The 25,522-nt window shown below is 44.0% G+C and overlaps 1 protein-coding gene across 2 annotated transcripts in view; it reads left to right on the top strand.

Moving 5' to 3' along the window:
- The first annotated feature begins 5,543 nt into the window (after positions 1 to 5,543).
- LOC146688715 (uncharacterized) overlaps positions 5,544 to 25,522 on the top strand; it is a 58,611-nt gene continuing 38,632 nt past the window's right edge. The window contains exon 1 of one of the 2 annotated variants that reach the window (XM_085437166.1): positions 5,544 to 5,883. In XM_085437166.1, the coding sequence (XP_085293292.1) occupies positions 5,655 to 5,883 (229 nt within the window). In that variant the 5' untranslated portion in view covers positions 5,544 to 5,654. Of the gene's footprint in view, positions 5,886 to 25,522 lie in introns of both variants that reach the window. The other variant, XM_085437165.1, reaches the window with a different exon arrangement.

Genomic DNA, 25,522 nt, shown 5'->3' with positions numbered 1-25,522 from the left:
ACATTTTACTGTCAGTTGACTGAAGACACTCAAAAAGGTCACATGGCAGCCAAGTTCTGTAACCGGATGCTTGTTTTTAACAGATATCTGTGCCGACCTGAGAGCAACACTTTGTAAAAATGTAGAAAATAGTCTCTGAGATCAAAGTGATACCATCATAATACTCGCTCTGTACCAACTAATAGATCTATGAATAGTTTGGGCTGGAAAGCGCTGGTCACCTGATAAAGCCGTTTTCTCTTGCTTTAACAGTAGCACCCCCAGGCTTCTACCTTTCTACCTTTAAAACCCGGAGAGCAGCCAAATGGCTGGTAGGCTTTTAGCTAAGCTTTAGCTTCAGCCAAGTGGAAGCTAAATTGGCTAGTCATTCATATGTATATTAGGTTGTTACCTGGGAATTCTGGAGGGAGGGTAGTGGGGGTTTGAGTGGATTGAGGAATTTCCCTGCGAATCTTGCTGACTGTGCCGAGGATGGTGGTTTTCCGTCTAAGAAGTTTTTGCGCAAGTGAAAGTGATGTGAAAAAATTGTCCGTGGTAACATTTCTGCCCTTGTCTAGGAATGGTTCCATCAGCCTCATTACTACATTTTCAGACAGTCTCTCCTCACTGGGACGATTGGGGTCCTTGCCAAGATATGGGAAGACATTGCAAATGTACTTGGATTTTAGGTCGCAAGCCACCCAAAACTTGATCCCAAACTTGTCAGGTTTACTTGCAATATACTGCAGGAAACAGCACTGAGTCTTTGATGGGAAAAGCTGTTCATCAACGGTGATATGTAGACCAGGGTTGTAGCACGTGATGCAGTTGGTGACCAATGATCCCCACACACTGGAAATTGCAGCGAACTTATCAGTCTTTGCTCGATCACAGCGGGTGAACTTGTCATCAAAGCGTAGGTGTTGCATGATGTTTTGGAAGCGGTTTTGTGCCATAGTTCCAATGATCTGTGGGTTTCCCAGGTTTGCTGACCAGCAGTCATTTAGAGATGGAACCCTGTTAACCCCCCGCAAGATGACAATTGCAATAAATGCCATTAGTTCAGGGAGGTCCATGAACCAATGAACATGCTCCGTGCACCACTCAGCAGGCCATTTGTAAATATGTGTACAAATGGTTGGTTTTTTGTACTGTTTTTATCAATAAATCTCAGCAACAAAGGACATACACCCATGTGTGTTGATTTCTCCCTAAGATTAAGTATCCTGGAGCCTTCACGTCATCCGATGTTTGTCTCCATGCACCTTGGAAGTAGGTGAAGTTGTGCCAGAATAATTTGTTGCTATCGAAGATTTTTTTAAAGCAAAGTCTCAGGCCTGACAGTGACTGTCAGGGGATAACGCGGTGCATGGGACTGTACATATGGAGTGCTTTTCTGCTCTCGCTGAACATCGAACAGCACTTTGCACTACGAGCCACATTCATCCATGGACACAGAAGCTTTTCTAACAGTTACACAAACACTGGAACACTCCACCGGGGATAATGTCAGCATCTTGCCAAGGGCACTTTCAAGACATGGGCTGGAGAATGTCGGGGATTGAACCAGTGACCTTCAAACCAGTTGCTGACCTGTTCCAGTTCCTGCCTATTTAGAAGGAAAGCTGTAGCATTCATATGGGCCTCATTCGGCACATGGTTTTGTAGCAAACAGTTGGTGCAGTGAGTGCTCTCGCCTCTGGCAGCCTAGCTAACCCTTTTGTGGATTAACCAACCCTGCATATATCAGTCAGCTGTATCCTCGTCCCCCTTTGTTCCCCATTCACTTCACACGTTGTTTTATTGTCCATATTAGTTTGAGTTGATATTCAGTTGTTGCAGCATGCACTTCCTATCATGCAATTCAAATTTTTTCAATCTATTTTGTTCTTAAAAAGAAATCGAAGCTCATTTCCAGAGCAACAGTTAAATGGTGACTAAAACAATCAATACAAATTGTTGCGATGATGTTATTGTCTCGATACGGCTGTGTGACAGGCAGGATGCAAAACACTCAGAGGAATAAACTAAAAGAGGCTGCTTCATCGCAGTAGCATCATTTTACAAAACCAAAACTAGAAACTAATAACAAAGACAACGGGAAACCTGGAAACTACGGACAGCAATCTCAGGGACGCATGGAAGGAGAAGCACACAGCGTGGAGCGAGGACGAAACACAGGGCTAAAATACTCTGAGGGATAAGCAGGGAATGGGACACCGGAGCAGAGCACAGCTGGGAGGAATCACACATAAGACAAGGGAAAGCAAAACTATACACACCGACATGAGACAGGAAGAATAACAGAGAGACGCAGACTTGATCTGAACAAAGGGAACACAGAGGGACACGACCGGGGAGCAAGATCAATATTAATAATGATAATAATGATGATGATGATGAAAATAAAAAACAAAACACTGAGTCACTGACCCAGGACCGTAACAGTTATATGATGTATTTGAAATCAAACGTTTTAATTGAGTTCATAAAAGTGAAAATTGGCAATGAAAAGCTTTGCTTCAACAGCTGATTGCATGTGGCAGCATCTTTCATGCTTCATCTTTTCTAGATTGGTTACTTAAAATAAACGAACCAACGATTGTGAGTTTCGGCCTGATAGTTTAAAGTTAGCAGTGTGCGCACGGCGATGGACGTCCTGCTAGACTCGCACTGTGGCTTTGCTGCATAAAAGCATCCACGTTTTGCGGGCTGTGTCACTCGTTCAGACGAGCACAGAGGGGGAGCCGAGAGGTGTCTTTTGTTGCTGAGAGTTGTAATCCACTCTAATTCAAACCACAGGGGGTCTGTGAGCGTCAGAGACCCTCAGACTTCTGGTATTTTCACACGGTCCCGACTGCCACCAAGTCCCTCCATCACACATCACACATAGACTTCAAAGAGCCGTATGTACTGAGCCTAATCTACTGTACTCGCTAACCTTGTGGCAGCTGCGATACACGATACCTTTATCAACCTGTGTTTATAATTTAGTCCAATATTCAACAACACCACGGAGCATCACATCTGATACGCGGATGAAGTTCTAGGCTCTCATTGTTGTCCTTAGTATTCACCCATCCACTGACAGCTATCCAGAGTCCAACATTACAGAGGGCAAAGACAACACGCGCACCAAAGCTGAACAGCGAACACGAGATAATAGAGCTAACAACAGTTTTTGTCTTGTTTCAGGTGTTTTCTTCAAGTCAGTGTAAGGCAGTGAGTACTACATTATTGGTTTCTATAGCAATTTAATTAAATCAATCTCTGCAAAAACATGCTTTAAAGACATAAAGATGTACTAAATGAGAAACGGCAGCCCACGGCTACCCGACATGGCCCAGTCTGTCTTTGGAATATTTTTCTCATATCTCAGCAAAAGTGTTAGTTTTTGATGACTCGTCCACGAGTGGACTCCATCCAGGCTTGATGATGGTGTGCAGAGTGATAACAGTGTGTCTTTTAAGCACACTTCCAGCTCTTGGCAAACCCTTACTTCCACTTACTAGAAATGGAAAAGGACGCTCGTCAAGTTTCCTGTGCGTGGATGTAAACTGGGGACACAAGTGAGACGTGGTTTACCACTGTGGAATAACCATATAAAGTGATGGCCCATAATGTGTTACAGCCAACATTAAGCAGACAAAGAGAAACATTAGCACTGTCTCGAGGTTTGTTTCGCATCCAGTATTCATTATCCTGCGGTTCCTCGGCCTTTGCTTTCCAACAACTCTTCAGTGAAATATAGAAATCCTTAAGGAAGTGTTAATGCCTCGCTGCGTGAAGCCGCCAGTGAGTAAATGTCTTTGTTGTACACAGGCTTTGTTAGAGTGTTCCCTGCTGCCTTGGCAAGAAGCAACATAGGGGGCGATCATGGCTCAAGAGTTGGGAGTTCGCCTTGTAATCGGAAGGTTGCCGGTTCGAGCCCCGGCTTGGACAGTCTTGGTCGTTGTGTCCTTGGGCAAGACACTTCACCCGTTGCCTACTGGTGGTGGTCAGAGGGTCCGGTGGCGCCAGTGTCCGGCAGCCTCGCCTCTGTCAGTGCGCCCCAGGGTGGCTGTGGCTACATTGTAGCTGCCATCACCAGTGTGTGAATGTGTGTGTGAATAGGTGGATGACTGATATGTAAAGCGCTTTGGGGTCCTTAAGGACTAGAAAAGCGCTATATAAATACAGGCCATTTACCATGTATATAAAGGATGGCTGTGGCCACAGTGAAGTCATCCACCAGTTTATGGAACATTGGTTTAGAGCCTTTAGAGCTGGCGCTGACTAGCTACCCAGGTGGATGAGGTGCATCGCTTAATGTGAAACTGAAAGTTCATTTTGTTTTTAAATATAACTTTATTGAATAACTTCAGTTTTTTTAAGCTTTAATGTCGTTCCAACCGTTCTGGGCACGGCTGCTGTTCAGCTGTAATTAACAAGGAAGAAACGATTTTTTTTGTCTCTTGGTCCTCAGTGGTAGAGTGGGGTGATGGTCACCGTGGGGGGACCCTTTACATTTGACATGGCAGTCTGATCTGTGGTAAAACTAAAAGTATTTTTCAGATCAGCTCTAAAGTCCACGACTTTTAAGTCTTCTGACTACCGTGCTGCTGGCCTCAGCTTCCAAAAACATCCTTGTTTAAATTCACAACATTAGCTTTTTCAGTCAGATGTGTTAATGAGGGATTTAAACCCCTGTATTCAGCCATGCTAACACATTCACAGAGGATATAAAAATAAACAAAATGCAAATGTAATGTAAAATAATCTAAATGTAAAGTCAGTGTAAATAGAGCAAGATTCACACAAAGTGTCCCTCTGTCCACTGTCCTAGACACACAGCTTTACATCCAGTTTCGGTAATCTGCCTCTGATATGAGATCAGGTGTTTTCCCCACAACGTTAGTCACCCTGTGATGATGTCATACAGGCCATGAGCTCATTGGTGGAAAAAAAAGCTAACAAAGAGCATCAGCCTGTTCATTAAGAATAACAAAGGTTACCTTCATCATCATTGTCACGTCTAATAAGGATTCTCTTTACTATCATGATAATCATTTTATTTATCATCATCATCTTTATTATAACCAGTGAGGATTATCTCCATCATCATCATCATCATTCTCACATTCATCACCACGACCATCATCGTTATCTTCACCAGCCAAATGTAGTTATCTTCATCGCTGCCATCAGGTTTTCTTTATCATCATCATCACAACTTTTACAGGCTCACTGTCATAATCATCATCATCATAACCACAAATGGTTGTCTGACTATAGCAGTTGTCATTGTCGTTACAATAAAACACCACGCTCTATTTTCATCATAGTCTTCATCAGCAGCAGCATCAACTTATCTTCATCATCATTACTGTTACTAGAGATGACCGACATTACTACAATGACCATTAGAGCCAGCGGCAAAATCTTCCAGATAAAAAACAGACAAACCCCCCCAAACAAGTTATCAACCAGCCCGAGCGGGTCTGGTTCCTGCTGCCTTGCATCTTATTTCTTAATTCTCCTGGACGCGCTCGCTGTCGTGAGCGCGCCATCACGTGGGAGGTCCCTTTAAGTTTCCATCGACTGAGGCCTGAGCGTGTCACATGGACATGATATAATGAAAAGGCAGGAACAGAGTGAGTGCGCTGGGCTCTTTGCTAAAGCAGAAGGGAGCAGAAATGTACGCAGTCATCTGCCGACAGTGTAGAGGGCCAGGGGGCCGAGCCCAACCGAACGCTGCCGATCTCGACCGGGCTGGGCCGAGCCGGACAGACTGCGCCTCATCGGACGGGACCTCTGTGTTCGCCGTTGCACCTGCCAGCTGTGACGCGCACTTTAAAAGAGGAGGAAAATGTCGCCTGTGCGCGTATTTCGCACAGTCCCGGAGCAAAGGAGGAGCGCCCTTCGGTGTGAGTGAACTTATTTCTAATAGCTCGGCTGGTGTGGGGATCGGCTCCGGGTTGCTGCCGCAGGTGCGTTTTCGCGCTTGAGTTGTGCCTGGTAGCCAGCCTGCTGTACCCTAGTGAGGACCCGCATCTCTGGGCTTTTGGAATAGTGCGTTTGTTGAAGAAAGCGCAATCACCCTGCAGGGGAGTCTTGATCACATGTGCGTGTTTGCCAGTGTCCGCATTCCAGGTGGTGTTGCGCACATAGAAATTGAAGTTGAAGTAAACAAGTGGGCATAAGGGTTCGACTCCGGTGCTTTGAGAACGCGTTTTCACGTTGAGCATGTTGGACTGGAAACATCCCGCGCCTCTGTGGCGAACCCGAAGCTCTGAGTCGAGGTGCCAAGAGCAAGTGAAGTTGTCAGTGGTGATTTTGTGCGGCTTTTACAGCGAGATGGATTATTTGTATGTTTCACCGTTTAATGAGGGCTCGCAGTGTTTGACAGTTCTCCAACTTAACATTGAGATGTGCCCAAAAGGATGACATTCTGTAAACTCCGAGTGTTAAACTGGCTGTGCTGGTTTTCTGGCTCTGGTGCTCATTTACGAGAGCGTCGCTTTAAAGCAGCGGTCCTATGTGTTTAATAAAGCCACCCAATTTCCCTGCGGGATGCCTGCGAGGTGCCGTCAGCGCTTCATTGTGTCAATACTGACTGGTGAGGAAAACAAGAAAACACCTGCCTGCTGCTCTGGTTATTGCGCAAACACACACACATTCCCTCTCCCTCAGACACACACACCATCCAGCGTTTTGCTGATTCATAACTGGGCAGTCACATCATTGTGTATATGACACACACAGTTCAAAGAGCGTCCTATTTTGGCCGCCGTCTCACCCAGAAAGGGGAAGTACTTCAATATTTTAATGCGAGAGGCTCTTCCGGAGTCGCTCTCCAAGTGTTCCAAGAAGCAGCTGATACAAAAGGCTGTCCAGATCCGATCAGCAGAGCAGACAAGAAAACCCCTAAAGACGTATGTAAACTCTTTATAATATCACGACTTATTCCAGACTGTAGTGTCTAAAATAATCAGATTCTTCCATTTCTTACTCGTTTGATATAATAATGATACAGAAGAAGTAGCAAGTTATTAAAACTATTTGTTACTGTAGCACCGAAGAAGAGCTGAAATATTTTTATTAGGAAATGAACAAATTAGTCGACTGGCAGGAAACTAAAGACTGATAACACCAGCAGTCTGTATTTGAAGTTGTGGACAGTGTGGCTGGAACAAAAAGTCAGGTTGGCAACGCTGCCTGTGTGTCCACTGTTTCTCTTTGTTTATAGTGAAAAAGAATGAAACAAGTTACAGATGGTGTTTAATTCAAGAATGTAAAAAACAGAATGAGTGCAAAAGAGTTTTTAACTTTTCAAACACTGACTGCAGTAATTATAACAACATGCTTCAGTACAACCCAGAGGAGATAAGGAAAACTCTTTCTTTATGATGTGACAGCGCTAGCCTAATAATTTATTTTGTTAAAAAAAGTCCAATAAGATAAACTTGGTTGTGCTTCAAAGAAGTGAGCTAAAGTGTGCTGTGTTAAAGTCCAGCGTTCTGTCCATCCATCGTCCGTCTGCTGTTTCTGTGGCTTCGTAAGACATTATTTGATTTCCTTCTTTGTTCCTGTCACAATTATCACGTCCGCTGGAGGATGGGTGCAGTATGCTGTTACGATGCATTGCTAGAGGTCGGCGAACAATCAATTTCACTTGCAACGAGCCACTTTCACAAAGCAAACCTTTAAGGCTGTGACAGGATTCCCCGCTTACACCTGTCATTAACGTTTGTATCACAGTGTTGTACTGTGGAGTATGTGGCCTGAGCTTTGCAATCCAGGGCAGACATTACATAACAGTAACACAGTGATTCTGTAGTGCACAGCCAACCAATAACAAAGCTCTGACATCATGTTTCCTCTGTTCAAATTACATCAAGTTCACTAATAATTTGGTAGCGCAGGTCCTGCTCCAGTACAAACTTACGGGACTGCATCAGCTCTGATTCGTGCATCTGCCACTGCATCATTTCTTTCAAGTTCAAATGAAACCAACCAAATTCTGTTTGTTTGACTGGAGGAATGGTCGGCTTCCCGATAAACAGCATCTGCGCCCTGACAAGTATAAGCATTGTAAAACGTGACCTCTGCTGTCCTCCAGTAGTTGTATAGTAATGAAATTTGCAATAATCCCACAGCATTAACCATTAACCGCATTAATCCTGCTGTGTTTGGCCTTATTAGAACACGAGAACAAATCCATCATCCTTTTGAAGCAAACTTTCGCAGCTCTAAGCTGTTATTTCCGTCCTCGAGAGCATTACTTGGCAAAGTGAATTTGAACTGGGATTAGCCGCATGCTGGAAATGGCTGGAGTGTGTCAGTGGTGTTCAGCGGCGATAGCATGGCCTCCCTGTTACTGTGGGTTCCTGTTTATCTGTGACTGTTTTTGTGGGTGCATACACGTGCTGACTGAAGACAGACTTTCCAATCTGCGTCACAGACTGTGCCTGACGTCTGTCAGATGTTTGTGCTCGCCTTGTCTCAACAAATAGCTCTGTTTCATTTGAATACATTGTTTTCATCCTTTCTTCTGCTAGCTTGTGTAAATGGTCAGCGCAGAAGCCGATTTGTTCAACTGCACCGTCCACTGAGTCTCTTTGCTGCCACACAGCAGTCTGTGCTACTTGGATCCCCAGCATCAGAGGCTAATCTGAGAAATGTTTTTTCCCTTTGTTGTGATCTGAAGTAAACGGTGTATGTTTTTTTTCCTGTGAACAACGAGCTACAGTGTGAGAGCAGCTCACACAGCCAGCTGTAAAAGTTGTGTTTCCGCTGGCTTTATGTGGTCATAATTAGCAGCTCCCATGTGACTCAGTGATGTGTGCGTGTGTGTTTGAGCCTTTATGTAAGAGCATGCCTTTGAGCAGGGGCATGCTTGTGTTTACATGACAGCCGATCAGAAAGGGAAGTGACGCGGGCGGCAGCGGAGGGGTGAGAGCGGCAGACATTATGCTGCTGCAGAGTGGGAGAGAAAGGAGTGAGAGCACGGGGAGCAGGAAAACCACAGACAGATAAAAAGGTGAGACAGGAACAAAGAAGCTAACGAGCGATCGCTTTCTTGGTTACTGCGTGCTCGCTGGCCTGCACTGTGGCTGGATCCATCGTAAACAAATGCAAACATGCAGTAAAAATGAGCCAGTGTCCATGTGGGCTGGGCGAGTGCGCATTTGATTATGAAATGTGTTTACGCTCAGCTCACTACAAAAGTAGTGGCACAGGCTTTTGTTTGTCCAGAGCTGTGCTCGTTCCAGCTCGGAGCCAACCTCCTTAGTCGCTGTTCAAAGTGACCTCATCATCTCGCTGGCCAGCCGCCCTCCCAGACTCGAGCTGACTGCAACGTACTTGTCGGTTAAATGACTTTCATAACAGCTTCAGTAATGGACACTCCTCAAATATTTCCTCAGCAAACGGAGGTCTTCCTAAGGGATGGGAAATGGACATGGGAAGATGGGTTCTCAGATGTATCTCAGGCCCAACGAGCCATCTAACACAACGAGAGACGTGGCAAAGGAATAAGCAAAATCAGGTTACTCTGCAATGAGTTTAGGCTGTGCTGACCTTCCCTGACTGACAGCAGTATTATCGAATCTGGGTCCTTCTGTGGATTCTTCATATCGTACTGTAAATCACCGATCGTGTTCCCAAGAGACTGCAGCATTCATTATAGTCAGACAAACACGAAGGTTGTACTTCAATCACCAAATCTCCACTTGTGTGAGCGGCGTGACAGCAGAGGTAACTGGGTCATCACCATCAGCTGGGTTCTTCCTCTTTTCTTCCTCCTGTAGTCTGCACAGCTGTGCCTGTAAATACATGTCTCTTATATCAGATGCTGACATACATTTAATAGCAAATTAACAGCGTTCATCCCACGAGGAGCACGAGCATGCTTATTAAGTGGCGTTCTGTGATTTTACTTTAAGTAACACATTATAGTCCAACACTGGCAAAGAGAACCGGGTCTATCCTCTGTGGAGCCTGGTTTATGACTGCAGGTCAGCTCCTTTAATTATTAGTCCAGAGAGTTCATATCCAGTGTGGCTGAATGTGCTGAGCAGATGTTTGAGAAACACTTGATTTCCTCTATTAACAACTTGTCCTGCTGTAAAGCTACAATTCTAAAAATTTGGAAATCTGAAGAAACCTCTGTGGTTGGAAATCGGCATAGTTCAAACTGAGAACTGCAGATTGTTGCGCTACAATGACACTGATCTCTGGCTCCTCGGTACATGCAGCAAAGAAGCTCTGAGGAAGTAGAAGGAAATCATTTGGTGAGCTAATCATTTTGAGCCATCTACAAATGTAGGCTCTCCCAGCTTTTCACAGTTTGGGGTTGTACCATCAGAAATGTAAAGGCTTTATCCTTGAAGCTTGAAACTTCACGGTACTGCACTGCATTTCCATGACATGGGTTTGCATTTGGAGCTGGACCCAAGATGCTGCGCAGCAGCTGCACACTTGTTTAACACCAGTCTGCCGCACAGAGAGACAATCATTCGCAGCCACGTTCACACCCACGGCCAATTTACAATCGCTTCTTATTTCACTTATGACTGCCGTGGGATATGCATTGTGATTGAACTGGGAGGTGGTCTGGTCAGAGGTGAGTGGCGCATTGCATTGTTGAGCAGTCTGCAGGATGGAGGCTGAATTGGCAGCGAGAGTCTGGCCTGGCACCAAGCTGCTTGGCATACAACCGGCCTGGGGAGGACGTGAAACGAAGCCTCAGCAGGGCTCGGGTAATGGAGGAGAAAACTGCCCACAGCTTTATTAGGGAGGATCAGAGAGGTAAGACACAGACGCAAATAAAAGATTTGTATTATGGTAAATGGTAAATGGCCTGTATTTGTATAGCTTTACTAGTCCCTAAGGACCCCAAAGCGCTTTACATATCCAGTCATCCACCCATTCACACACACATTCACACACTGGTGATGGCAGCTACATTGTAGCCACAGCCACCCTGGGGCGCACTGACAGAGGCGAGGCTGCCGGACACTGGCGCCACCGGGCCCTCTGACTACCACCAGTAGGCAACGGGTGAAGTGTCTTGCCCAAGGACACAACGACCAAGGCTGTCCAAGCCGGGGCTCGAACCGGCAACCTTCCGATTACAAGTCGAACTCCCAACTCTTGAGCCACAATCGCCCCCCTATTAAAAGACAAAAGTCTTATTTAAGTGAATTTCTTCTACTTCCTCTCGTTTGGCAGAGCCTCTTTACTGTGGGAACATCAGGTCTGCCTTTAACAAAGATGTAACATCGTGTGGGTAACAGCCCACTGCCCATATGTCTGCTGGTCGGCGCAATGACACAACACAGGGAAAGGAAATGTGTGGCGGAGGTGAGATATAAACACAGGAACGTAAAGAGGGAGAGTGATGGTCTGGGTCATAGATGGGCTTCAGCCGGAAGAGTCCACAAACTCTGTGCTTCTGTTTCCTTTCACAAGTCTTTCCACCTTTCCACTTCAGCCACATGCATACAACTCACACCATTTCTGCTTGCGCTGTTCCTGGATAAGCCTTCAGATCGCAGGACACAGCAGACAGAGCTTTGCTGCTAAGCGATGACAGTAGTACAGAGTGACACATAAAGAAGAAGAAGAATCCACACCTAAATCCTAATGGATGGTTTTGTTGGTGACCCCGCCCCCACAAAGTGATAGGAGTAATATGAACCGTACGAGGATGAAAACAATAGCTAGCACTGGGGTTTCAGGAACTGCAGTTCCTCTAACGGCCACTTGAAGCTAGCTCCAAGAGTGAATGACGCCCCACAGAGTCCCATGTTAAAATGACCAACTCACACAACATTAAAAAGCATATTTAAAGACTAGCACAAGAAGTGTTTTTGGTCTCTATGGATACTTTCCATTGTCATAAGAATAATCTGCTGTTTTGACTGACAGACGTATGGACACTGAGCTGGACCTCTCCTCTCTGTTTGTACTGTTAAGCATTTATTCTAATCATCTAACTAACACATCGTTCTGTTCGGCACAGCCAATCTCAGTTTTGTTGAGTGAAATCTCGAATTTTATTAGTCGTTGTTCAGCACTAATTAGCAGAGACGTGACGAGTGACTGCACTGTGTGGTTATCAATGCTTTCATGCAAAAAATTCTTGGTTCAAGCCTGGGAGGAGTCACAAACTGGCCGCCTACTGCCTCCTAATGGGAGGGTGGGCTCGGTAAGGGCATCTAGTATAAACATGGATCAGCTGTAGCAATCCACTGGGAAATAAGGAAGCAGTTGAAAGCCGATCTCAGGAAAACAACATGGCGACAGTTGTCTGTCTTTTATATACAGTCTACACTCTGAAACTTTATATTGATTTCAGTTCCCAGTTTTAGGAGTGAAACAAATGACCACAAAGTATAAATAGTAAAGGACAGGAGGGTTTGATGAGTCCCTTGATGGTTTTGATTCGATATGTGAAAGGATACAAGAGGCATTCGAGAATTTTGTCACATGGTGAGGCTGTACTTGGAAATGTTACTGAAGCAGGAGAGTTTCTGTGAGCTAGCGAGTGCTACTGCTCTGCAAAGTAGGCCAAAGGCACAGGGGAGTGTCACATGAACCAACACTGCTATGTTAGCCATCCTCCAGTGTCTTGTTCAAGCCACAGATGGGAAGAGAGACACTCACCGAGAGAGAGAGAGCGAGCACTCAGCATGCGTCATGTATCCCATGCTGCTTGACGTCTGTGCATGACACCCAAAACCGCACTGCTGAAAAGGGGAAGTGCTCATTTCTGTCGGCCTGGAAACCACACTGACCTTCTCCGTAACCACTTTAACTAGTGCTGAAGGTCAGCAGAGCACAGGGATTTCTCTGAGCTTAGGGTGAGTGTCCAGCTCTCATGTCGGGCCACAGGAGACCCAGGAAGTCTGACCCGGTCCCTAATGCCACAGAAGCCAAACCGACAAAACTCTATTGTCAGTTTGTCGCCTAGCGTGCTGTCACCTCCTCCGCCGCTGACTCTCTCTGCAAGCCTGCTAAAGTGAGAAGCATCCCCAAGGAAACAGAGGGGTTAGTGAGAAAGGCTGTGGGAAAATAATAAAGCAGTGCGGTTGGTCAGAGTAACAGTTGTGAGGTCATAGGAAAACCAACTGGTGCTTCTGACGCGGCTGGATTTATTCCTGTTTGAACATCGTTGTCTAGGAGGCTTTCTGTCATCTGCCTCTGTAAAGTACAGTGAGGAGGGAACACCAGTTTCCCCAGTGGCTGGAAACCAAATAGACTGGCCATACCAGTTCACTCCACAAGAGAAAACGGCAGGGTTACGTGGGGATAACACAAGATCTCGGGTTCCTGTGAATTCACAAAAACGGCACACAAAGAAGGCTTTGGTTTCTGAGAAAGCCTCTTGATGTGGGCTTGCTGAAGCTGCTGACACTGTGATGTTTGTCACACACACTCTCTCATCCCTTGTCAGCCACTTCCACTTCTACACGTTGATTGTACATGCAACAGCTCTACTCTGACCTACATGTTGAGAATGGACATGGAACACTTGCCATTTATAGCCTCTTTTCCTGTGCCGGTCCCTGACGTAACAGCAGAGCACAAAGTTCCCTGAAAAAGTTCTGCTGCCCTTTCCGAGACGCGGAACAATAGAAAGGAGACCGCTTGTACAGGCTTTGTTTTCCATCATGCTGGGTATCACTTTGTCCAAAAGTAAAACACTTCCAGTTTGACGTCACACGCTGTGTTTGCTTGTGCAATGCACTTTCACACACACCAACTGAATCCACTGTGCCAGAGAAGCTGACACTCAGGAGACGCTTGCTCACAGAGATGCACTCATTCTGTTGTTCAGTTTCACTGCACAGGCTTAACTATGCTGCACAGTATTATATATACATGTTTATTATAATGTGATTTTTATTTGACAAGACTGTCGGCGCCCTCGTGTCTGCAGGATGGAGTTAATGAACTGATGGGCCGACGTTCTCTTCAGGGTTTTCTGACAGCAATCAGAATAAAGATAAACCTTTATTAGTCCCACACGGGGGACATGTCTTTGGTCACAGCAGAGAGAACAAGTTAAGAGCAGTAAAATTTTAGAAAAACACAAAAGAATAAGATTAGATAAAATAGAAAAACATACTAGTTCATGCAGCCCGGACCATGACACTACCTCTACTGTGTTTGACTTTGGGAATGTTTTGTTTCTGGAACGCTGTGCTGGTTTGATGCCCGATGTAACGAGTCGGACACTCCTTTGTGCTCTCTTTGGTCGACACTTTGTTTCTATTGTTGAATCGTAAACACTGACATTGGTAAAATGGCCTGTATTTGTACAGCGCTTTACTAGTCCCTAAGGACCCCAAAGCACTTTACACACTGACAGAGGCGAGGCTGCCGGACACTGGCGCCACCGGGCCCTCTGACCACCACCAGTAGGCAACGGGTGAAGCGTCTCGCCCAAGGACACAACGACCGAGACTGTCCGAGCCGGGGCTCGAACTGGCAACCTACCGATTACAAGACGAACTCCCAACTCCAGGAACGCACATTAACTGAGACAAGTGTGCCCTGCAGGTTGTTCTTGTTCTGGGTTCTTTTGCGACCTCCTGGATGAGTTGTCGATGTGGTCTTGAAGTCATTTTGGCAGACCAGACACTCCCGGGAAGTACACATTGTTCCAGATTTTCTCAGCGAATGTGATTTGTGATTGGTTAGGATCCCAAAGCCTTGGAGATGGCTCTGTAACATGATAGATGTCAGTGACTTTGTTTCTTCTCTGGCGCTTGTTCAGATCGTGGCGTGACCTGTTGCTTTTGCAGCTCTTTCAGCCTGCTCCTCCTGGTCAGACCAGTTCTATTTAAATCATTTCTTCATTTAAAAGAGTCGGGCAGTAATCAGGGCTGCCTCTGTGCTGAGTCATGGTGAGGTAGAATCACAGGGATGGATGTTACTACACATGCATGCAGAACCTTTTACAGGGAAAAGCAAACACGTGTCTTCGTTTGATAAACCCATCCATCATCTAGTCAGCCAATTTGGTTTTTGAGGCGACTTTTACTACATCACAACTTGTGTTTATTATTATTTAAAAATGATGAAAATCAATAAATAATGTAAAACGAGCACATAAACTATGATATCTGACTCTAAGGCTATGTTCACACTGCAGGCGAATCCGACTTTTTTGACCCTGTGCGACTCATATCCGATCATGGTGTGACAGTGTGAACGGCACAAATCCGACCTGGGTCACTTTCATATGTGGTCCTGAATCCGATACATATCTGATGTTTCAGAAAGCGACTGCTGTTTGATGGTCACGTCGCATTAAATCCGTCTTTTACGTCACTGACACGAGACAGACGCCAATTATCAGCGCCGGAGAAGACATGGTGAACGCTTCCTGGCCATCCCGTGTAGATGTCAGTGAAACTGCTGGGAAGACAACGTTGGAGAAACGTGAACATTTTATTTGTTCTGTATAATCTGCAGATTCTGACAGAAATCTGCAGCTATCCTTTGAAGCAGCGCTCCTCTAAAACAGCAACAAGGATCATTATTAGGCCAAATGTAAATAACACAATAACTTTATAACTTAAAGCGAAATTGGGAAACGTAAAGTCGGAAACAAGTCTTTATATGAAGGCCATCAGTCACACAACACTGTTTGCTCTGGGTCTAAACTGAGCGTGTTGTGTGTGACGTCTTCTTTTGCGCATGCGCCGCTTTGAGCGTTCACACTAGAGCGCGTTTGCTGTCGCATTTTATTTGTAGTGTGAACGAGCAGACAAAAAAATCGGATTTGATCAAAAAATCTGAATTGAGCATCAAGACCTGCAGAGTGAACGTAGCCTAAGAGAAAACATATTCCAATACGGTGAAGCACACAATCACAGGGACGCAAACAATGTAAAAATAAAGATTATGTTACGCAGCATCAGTCCCATATGCTGTTCTATGTTGAGATCATGCTTTCAGTGATGTTATCCTCAGGAGCGCGCTCCCATGTGGAACAATATTTAATTGTTCCACATGAATTCTGTGCAGGTGGTGAAACAAACGTGGCTGAAGCCTTTAATGCCTTTGATGTTTTACTTGAAATCATATTTGATAGAAGCACAGTGTCCTGTCATCACACAGCTCAGGGGAAGTACAGAGTTGGGCAGCGGTTCTCGTTTGGTTGATCAGATCAGCACAGCCGAGTCTTTTCTGGTGCAGAATAAGGTGCTCCACTTGTGTTTGTTTCTATGTGTGAGAAGGCAGCGAGAGGCTCGTTATCGCCGTCACGGCCCTCTGGCCGAGTCATGAGGCCTGTGCACGCGCGGCCGACTTTATGTTATTTTTGAAATCTCACAGTGTCATTTCATTAACTTGACACTCCTCTTAGCCTTCCTCTCCCACTGTGTGCGCTTCTATCTGGTCTCCCTGCGCTTCCCCTCCACCCCTGTTCCCACGGCAACACGTGGCTATCGGTTACATAACCACGACACACGTATTTGTGTGCATGCGCATGTGTCCCTGCGGTCGCCCCTGGCCTTGGGAAACCAAACATGCAGCTTTCAGGCTTTTGGGTTCTTGCAAGCGCATTATTGATAGTGTTAACACTGATCGCGCCACAGGCTTAAATAGAGCCTTGTGTTTGTTTGTGCGTTTGTGTGCTCTCATTTTACACCGCTGCAGTGTATTTCATTTCCACTAGATGGGAACAATGTGCAAGTAACAAACACCAAATGTGTCTGCTAGTGCCAGCTTAAGTTGTTGATGAGCAAGCGCTGATCAGTAAGATGAAGGTGCTGATGGTGCATCGCCGATGAATGCGTCGCTCGTCTGTGTGCAACCCGCACTGGCTGCTTCATTCAATAAGTGTCCTTGCTCGTGTTTGTGGTATGAATGAGGATTAGTGTGTGATTGAATGTTGATGTGGATGTGTGTGGGCATCTGAAATTAATCACACACACACAGAGCCAGGCCCTCAGATCACCTCTAATGGCACTGGGCAGGCCTCAGTAGGGGAGGCCGAGCTGCTGTTCATTTCAATTAGAGCCATGTCGAGGAGTGAGCCCAAGCATCAGGCTTCCCCCTAATTGAGCTCATTTCATATTTATGAGGCAGAAATATGGCTCTGTGGGGGCGCTTTCACTTAAGATTGCTAAAACACGCGGTTCAAGTAGACGTCAGGTCTGCGTGTCGTGTTTGAGGAAACAAAAATGGTGGGAAAAGCTAAGAGATGGGATATTTTGCTTGTGTGTGTGAGGAGCTCCGGCAGTAAAGCCCTCAGTTCCTCATCTGAGTGTACAGTGTGGCATTGTGCAGCGCGGCAGTGAACGCTGTTATTAGAGACTTTATGGCCCACGCTGTGTCTGTTGTGTTGGCATCTTCTGCTTATGCTACCAAACTGACCTCGATAAATCCAGGAATACTGAGTGCTCATGGAGCTGACTCTTTCCTAAAGGGTCCCACACACACTGGTCGGTGGTGTAATCAGGGCCCAGCTCGTGATTGTTGGGCTTCGGGCCCATTAATCAGCCCCTCACTCTGTCTCCACCCCTGCTTAGCCAAGTTAAATTGGTTTTAACTGGATTTGTTGCACTTTTATGTGAACCTTATAAGCACATTGTTAACTAGATCTTGCATTAACAACAGAAAATTAATGAGAGGTTTCAGGATTAGTTAGTAGTGTAGCAGCCTCTCATCCCTATATTTTTTATACATAATCAGAATCAGAATACTTTATTGATCCCTAGGGGAAATTATTTTTCGTTACAGTGCTCCATTAAAAACAAACATTAACAGAGACAGACAATACACTAACTAAGAATAGCATTATTATTATTATTATTGGAAAAAAGCTGGTATAATTCTCATCTACTAAGCAATATTTTTTGAAGTCTCTGGAGGAGTTATCTACCAACTGGGAATAAAGCTTTGACTGGAGTCAGCAGAGTTCAGCTGTGTGACTCAGCTTTTTAGAAAAGGAAAAAAATATTTAGCATCTAATCAGCGTAATCACTGTAGTGTCTCTGCATTTATTCTGTTATGTTAACCATGTTTGTGTCTGTAACTACTGAAACTGCTGAAAGTGCCACAAACATGGGCAGTAGCGTATAAAAGAGACGGGAGCGTGTGGCTGTGAAATGTGAAGTCACAGCAGAAGTGTCTGAAATGTGCATTCTGTGCACTTGGCCAGCAGGGGGCAGCCCTGCAAAAACACCTGTGGTTGTGTAGACATTTATGGAAAAACAGCCTTCATCTCCACTCTGTAGTCAGTTCCCTGATCTTCCAGATTCCCAATGACCATATTGAGTCATCCGTTTTTTAATTCTTAGAGTCAGAAAGCAAGATTGTCCAGAATATGGTCAGGTCAGGTGGTCTCCCACCAATGCCGTCTTGTTCCAGTAGCCCACTCCTCATCAGGGTGTCCTGGTTCCTCAACACCTGACGCGGACCTTGTTAATCCGAGCTGCATGCAATGTGATTAAGCGCCTTTCTTCCTGGTGTGACAGGTGTCCCAGGCAACGTGTGAGCTATTTATTATTGTATCACTTCCTCATTGTTGTACGTTAGAGGTGGCAGTGACCTGTGAGCGGTAACAGCCTGCTACCACGAACATTTAACCTGCGTCATGGTGACACTGCGAAGGAGTGTAGAAACCTGGGGAAAGCAAAATCAACGCTTTAGCACTTATGTGACGTTGACAAGTCAGAAGGAAAGCACAAACATGTTAGTGTCTAACTGACCTTCAGCACTTCTGGCTGCGTCTGATTAGCCGTGATGCACAGGTTTTTCATGGTGACTCAGTCACAAGGAGAGGCACAAGCACCGTCTCTTATGGCATGTTTCCATAGTAACGGCATGAGGAGGTCAAGCGCTGGTGAAGCACACAGGAGCCATTTCCCAATAAACTGGCTTTTGTTGTGCTTCTGTTTACTGTATAAAAGCCTAAAGCATGAAAAACGGTGACTGTGAGGCATGTTTGAAGGTAGAACTCATGCAGGACGAGCGTCTACTCTCTGTTTCATGTTGCATACACTTTGTCCAAGTTTGAGTGTTGCCCGGTCCTTGACCCCTGTGCCTGCAGACCTTAAATGCATGCAAGTGATAGCAAAGTGTGGATAACATGGATGACATGAACCAGCTGTGTGGATCAAACTTACATTTGGAAACAAAACAAAACAAGGAAGACGCAAAGTTTGCTTTTTGAATCTATAACAATATTTGTTAAATAAACAAAATATAAGTATCCAAAACAAGTTGACACATATATTGATCTTAGTCTAAATATTGGAAATGGTTTAAATCACAGTCCAAATGAGCTGCTTTCCTTCGGTTACAGATTATTTTTCTGTGGGTGTCAGTTAATCAGCTGGTAGTACAGCATAATATAATGCAGTTGATAAGAAAACTAATAAAACAAAGAGTTGGCTGATGGATCATCTTTTTAAAAAACGTTATGTTGGTAGGATCTGCTAAGCCTCTGAATAGGGCTGGGTATCGTCACTGATTTCTAGAATCGATTCAGTTCGATTCGATTCGGTTCGATTTGAATCGGGGAAATTTTGCCTCAGACAGTCAGAAATATTATAATTCAGATCAGTACATTTACATATTTTTGTATCTATAAAAAGGAAGCTGACCCTCGCAAGTCTTTATCAAAGGTGTGAGCATCACAGCAGAGGCCTTTGTGTCAAAGTAGCTGAAGATAAAACACAGAAAAACATGAAGGTGATTTTCCTGGCCTGGGATTTTATAAAAATATTCTGCAGTACATCAAAAAACGAAAGAAAACCATTAATTGACATATGAACATTACCTCTGAAGTTACAGACAGCTTTTTGCATTTTGCATAATTTTAAAAAGTTTAAATTTGTTCAGAAGCCTGTTGAACGGCAGAAATTAGGTTTTCTTTTCGGAAGTAAGTAAAAGGAAAAAAACAGCGGCCGATAGCCTGTAAACAACGGTAGTCTTGTGCGTAACAAGCAAGCGAATAATGCAGAAAACTGATTTTTAGACGGGAAACTGTTCTTGAAGTACAAAAGTCATGACGATGTTTATGTGAAGCGTAGTTTGGATCTTCTTTTGCTGCTGGAGTGGGAAAATTTTAGCGTTCATCCTCCAGGTTCACTGTTTATGTTATGCTAACATAGCTGTGTCGCTAGCGATCACGTAGCACATCATTATATACCAGCTAGCCCAACTTCAGTAACCCTACAAACGTCACTGCTGTTTAGTTTCCTGCCTTCATTTATGTTGGAAGTGATAGCAGAGCTGTACGTTTGAATTTTTCAGAAATCTCTCAGTCAGAACATGCTATATCATGTTTAGGTGGAAGCTAGCAAGCTAACATCCTGCTAACTTCTGCTAATTGGATGTTAAACTTAATTGTTACACCTGGTAAAGCAGCAACGCTGATCATTTTATTAAAGATGAAAGAATTTAGACACTTTGTAACTCTCAGTTTTGCCACAGTGATCGTTTGACTTTGGGACCTAAAGCAGAGTTTGGACCTGGAAACGGCTAATGACGTCAGACTTAAAGACCGGATAGTAATCAACAGGAAAATGCCTTTGTGTCATGATCTCCTAATGTATCCATAGACTCAGTCACTCATTATTTTTTTCAATAAAAAATTAATTATGCTAAATCTCGTTCATTCTGTAGTTCAAATGGAGGATTATCCATGGTGTGCTCATCGGCTAGCATGTTACTTCACAGTCAGACATTCCCATTTTTGGCACATCTGGTGTTTTTAAACTAAGATGATGGCGATGAAATCACTAATCCCAAGGCTTCAAAACGGACTTCAGAAACTAGTGGATTACATTCCAGAAGCTGTGTCCAACCATACACACTGTATATGGTCCTAACTGTTTTAGTTTGCAAATTAGACAAAGGACATTTGAGACACTTTAATTTGCTTCTAAACACTCAGTAAAATTAAACACATTTACGGTTTTAACCAGACTGTATTTCATTACCAGTTTTGCCATCATTTTGCCAGTAAATCTTGTTTCAATGTGTCGTCTATCATATTGTTACTGGGAAAAACACTAGAAAACACACGCACGCACGCACGCAAGCACGCACGCACGCACACACACACACACATACATGTAGTGTGTGACAGAAAGCTACTGGTACTTCCTGTATTTAGTATTAAAAATACCCGGTAAAGGTCAGAATCTGTGCTTAAGGCAGGGATTGTCCACTCAGTCATTTCTAAATGCCATTAGAATAATCGAGAACTTCTTCAGTTATTTACAGCACAGCTCAAAGCCTCAGACACACTATAATGAAAACGCAAAAAAGCAGACTTTTGAAAACGATGACACATTTTAGTCATGTGATGCAGTCATGTGACCAATTAAACTAAGGTAGCGGAGGGCATTATACAGCAGTTCTTTTGTTTGACAGCCCTGTTAAAGATTAATATCAGTCTGTACATGCTCCAGAGAGCTTTTCTTCAAATTCTTTAATTCTCACTCGCTTTTGCAACTTTATACTTTTGTGTTACTCGCAGCAACAACTCCACCTCATTGTGAGTCCATTTAAAAAACTCGGTGCTTTTCCTCAACATTTTGCCGCAACGTTTCAAAGACCTAGAAAGTAAATAACGGACGGAAATGAGGCAGGTCAAATTGTCTTGCGTTTCACGCATGCGCAGGACTGGAACGTAAGCGTTTATGGCTGTTTCAATGTGGACGCACAACTCTGTGAAAACGACTGAAAATGCTGGTGTGGACGCGAGGCGTTTTCAGATGAAAACGGCGTTTTCACATTTATCTGGGCCAGTGTGGACGTAGCCTTAGGAGCTTGGAAAGAAAAGCGTCTGGACTTCTTTAAGTTGCTTGAAGATGTTTCATCCGAGAAGCTTCTTCAGTTCTAGGGTCAAATGGTGGAGAGTCCCAGATTTAAGTCCTGTGGGAGTGTCCCCCCAAGAGGGTCATGGACCACCTGTTGATCCTCCGCCTAATGACACAAGCCGAGGTGTGAAAATGGGTGTGGGTCACAATCAGCCAGGGTTTCGGGTGAGCTCATCGTGAAACCTAGCCCCACCCTATCATGTGATTTCCTGAGGTCAGATGCAGATGGACAGCCGAGTCACATGGAGGTGGCTCTTTTATGTTGTGCCATGCGTTTATGAAGTGCAGGTGCTTCATAAATACACAAGGTGAATGTATTGGCAAGCTTCTTTCTTTTCCAGTTTTTCTATTGAATAGAAAAACTGGAATCTTATGATTTCATGATCTCATGATTTCCAGCAATAATCATTCCTGCTTTTCATACTGGATATCAGATGATTCCTTTCAAGTATGTTTTTCAGCAAATGATTGGAACAAAGTCGAAAATCTGCACAACAGAAATGTTTGTGACTACATAAAAGTCTTTACTCATCCACTCACTGCAACATTTGTCCAACACTTTGGATTTTCTCAAGCCTAAATTTGACGTGAAATATGCATGTAGACTAGAGTCACAACCTGAACCTGACGGCTGTTTGTTAGCATGCTCATCTGACACAAGCAAACACTCTGAGTTTAGAGCTCAATTGTTGACCATATATATACGCAGACATACATAATCAGTTGTCCTTCTTCAACATTTTTCCTCAGCCTCCAGAACTCAATAATGAAGCCAACACAGGAGGCAGTTCCTTTATTGGCCACTTGAGACTGGCTCCAAAACCATTAATCCCCATAGAGTCCCATATTAAAATCTCCAACTTATAACATTACAACTTTAAAATCTGGTCCAAACAACGACTTTGGCCACAGTGGACCACAGTAACTGTAAAGGAGATAATGTTTCTATTCAAAAGTCTGAACGATTTGTTCTTCAGTTTTGCTGAATTAAATTAAGTTTCTTTTTTTGGTGACGCAGGGAAGCAAATGCTGAGTCTTCAAGAATGAACCTGAAACCAGAAAGTGCTTAATGCATGGATTTCTGACTGGGAGATTCATTTCAGTTACACAAAACAGTTTTACTTTTGTTTTCAGTCTCCTGCTCATAACAGTACTTTCAGAACAATCAAAAGTGGCAGCTTTTCCAGGACCACGAGGACATTTTGTTCTGTAACAGTGTTCCCCCTATGAATTGTTAGTTGCTTTATTAGTCGACATGAGCACAGCTGACTCATCCAGAAAAAACATTTTCATTAAAGACTTCAGCGTTCATCTTTTATGTGTCTGTGTGGCTTCCAGCACCAGCCTCCTTGAAGGTCCACCATAGCTACAGTCCACCTTGATTTAAAACAAACAAACAGATAAAAACCCAGTAGATGCATTGATCGGTCAATTTGGGCAAGGCCCACTAAATAGATCTTTCTTGAATTCCACACAGGATTAACTAAACTAAAGGGAAGCACTGAAGGGAGTTCCTGCAAATGATCTCAGCATATTTATTGGTGTTTATTACAGAGAGCTTTGGAATTTAGTAAACTGAAACTTATATAAGAACACTTCAATTAAATTTGGACTTAAATGAAAGGGGAAGAAAAACCCCTACACTGATGGGACCTGGTGGTTTTTTATGAGTCAGGGACATTTTGCAGTATGGTGTGGCTTCACTTCACGTCCCCTCGGTTCCATTGGTCATTATTCTGTTATTTGCCGATGGTAGTGCTCTATTCCAGGATGGTAAGGACCTGTTCATAGGGCACAGTGATGAGGATGATCACCGTCACTTTGACCACAGTTTAACCATTAAACAGAGCTGACAACAGTGATCATCACAACACCAAACAATGTCTTTTTGAAGAGTGGTATTCCACACGTCCACCAGCATTCCAGATCCATGTAAATCAGTCCCAAGGAGCACCCGAGCTGCTCTGTTGGCACATTGTTGCTCAGCAGCTTCTACAGATAATTTATGCGGGTTTTTCCTTTAGTAATTCTACTTTTTTATCAGTTGTTTTAATCACATTCTGTTGGTCCATCTGCATGAGGACATGAGAGCTGTGGTTTTCTGTGGTTAGACGTGAAGCAGTGGTATAATTCTTGAATAAAAGTGTTTTTTGTCCAGTCTCCAGCAGAGTTAGATGGATTCCTAACAGCTAACTAGCAAGTCAACACTTAGAACCAAGGTGTCTGTAATGGGAAGGTTGGTGGTTCGATCCCGCGCAGAATGCCAAATGTTCTTGGGCAAAATGTTAACCTATGATGCATCATTAGCATTTTGGATGCAAAGCATTTAATCATAGGAATACGTGCTTGTATTAACAGAGACAAGTTGTATACATAACTGGATAATCCAAATTGTCACTAGGTGTGAATGTGCGAATGAAAGTGAGCGCGAATGGTTGTTTGTCCCTGTGTGTTGGCCCTGTGACAGACTGGCGACCTGCCCAGGGTGTACCCCGCCTCTCGCCCTATGACAGCTGGGATAGGCTCCAGCGCCCCCCGCGACCCTGAAAAGGAGAAGCAGAAGTGAATGGATGGATGGATGGAAGTTGTATACAGCACTTTTAGGTACAGGGGTTATAAGAACCAGACGGTTTGCATTCGTGAGGTTCGGTCAGCCACTGTGCCTTCACTCTATTAAACATGGGGACATCTTTGCGTCTCTTACTCTGCTATGATATTTTGGACATACGTCATACGTTCATTTTATGGGTGCAGATATTAATTCAGTTCTTGTGGGTGAATTCTACAACCCGCACAGATAGATGCAAACAAGTCATCGTGCACGCGATAGTGTCCGCTTTGTGCACAGTGCTACAGCTGCAACATAAGCACATTTTATATTTTAGACATTGCACAAAATTAAGTTTACTTAATTGACTAAGAAACAATGTTTCCTTTTTCTTAGGACTAATGTGAGCTCCTTGTTATGATGATTTTTTTCAGAACTTGCCTTGGAAGCCTCGGAGTTAAAGAATTTCCTCCGTGTTAAAGAAACCCAGTAAAAGCTGTTTCCGCAGCTATGGAACAAACAGTCACCACTGATAATTAGTAGCTGCTGATGTCTGTGTCCACGAGTGTCAGTGATCATGGACACAAGTATTATAAAAATGATTCCACATATATCGTTCATACTCGTTATTTACTAGTGTTGTGTAATATATTCTTGAAGTCGTACACATTTATAAAACATGAAGTGTTACGAGCTTTTTTCCAGGCTTTTTTATATACGCGCCGCTTCCCTCGGGAAATATTATTATGAAACATTACATATATTTGCACTGCTTTGCAGATGATGCCCAGCTTTATCTGTGCATGAAGCTGGATGGTGCAAATAAACTAGTTAAACTTCAGACATGAAGACACAGAGGCCTCTATAAGGGACCTCTAACTTCCTACTTCTGAATTCAGATCAAACTGAGGTTGTTGTACTAAAGAATCATGGCGTCTGTCCAAACACTGACTTTAGATTTCATTACGTTGCTCTTTAGTGACCCTGCAAGTAACTGTTCTGACCAGGAGCATTCAGCATACACTAAACAAATGTGCAGCCTTCATTCATCTGAATGAAAATTAGCCTCATCCTGTCAAAAAACTAGAGCATACATTTATTACTTCTAAGCTTATTATAATTTAATATTATAAGGTTGCTCTGAAAGGTCCATGAAACT

The sequence above is a fragment of the Copadichromis virginalis genome, linkage group LG17 (assembly GCF_057382275.1).
Source record: "Copadichromis virginalis isolate Kocher_CV1m ecotype Utaka linkage group LG17, C_Virginalis_male_GT1.1, whole genome shotgun sequence".
In the NCBI taxonomy this organism is placed as follows: Eukaryota; Metazoa; Chordata; class Actinopteri; order Cichliformes; family Cichlidae; genus Copadichromis; species Copadichromis virginalis.
The sequence above is the reverse complement of the archived record's forward strand: the minus strand, read 5'-3'. Positions and strand labels throughout refer to the sequence as shown.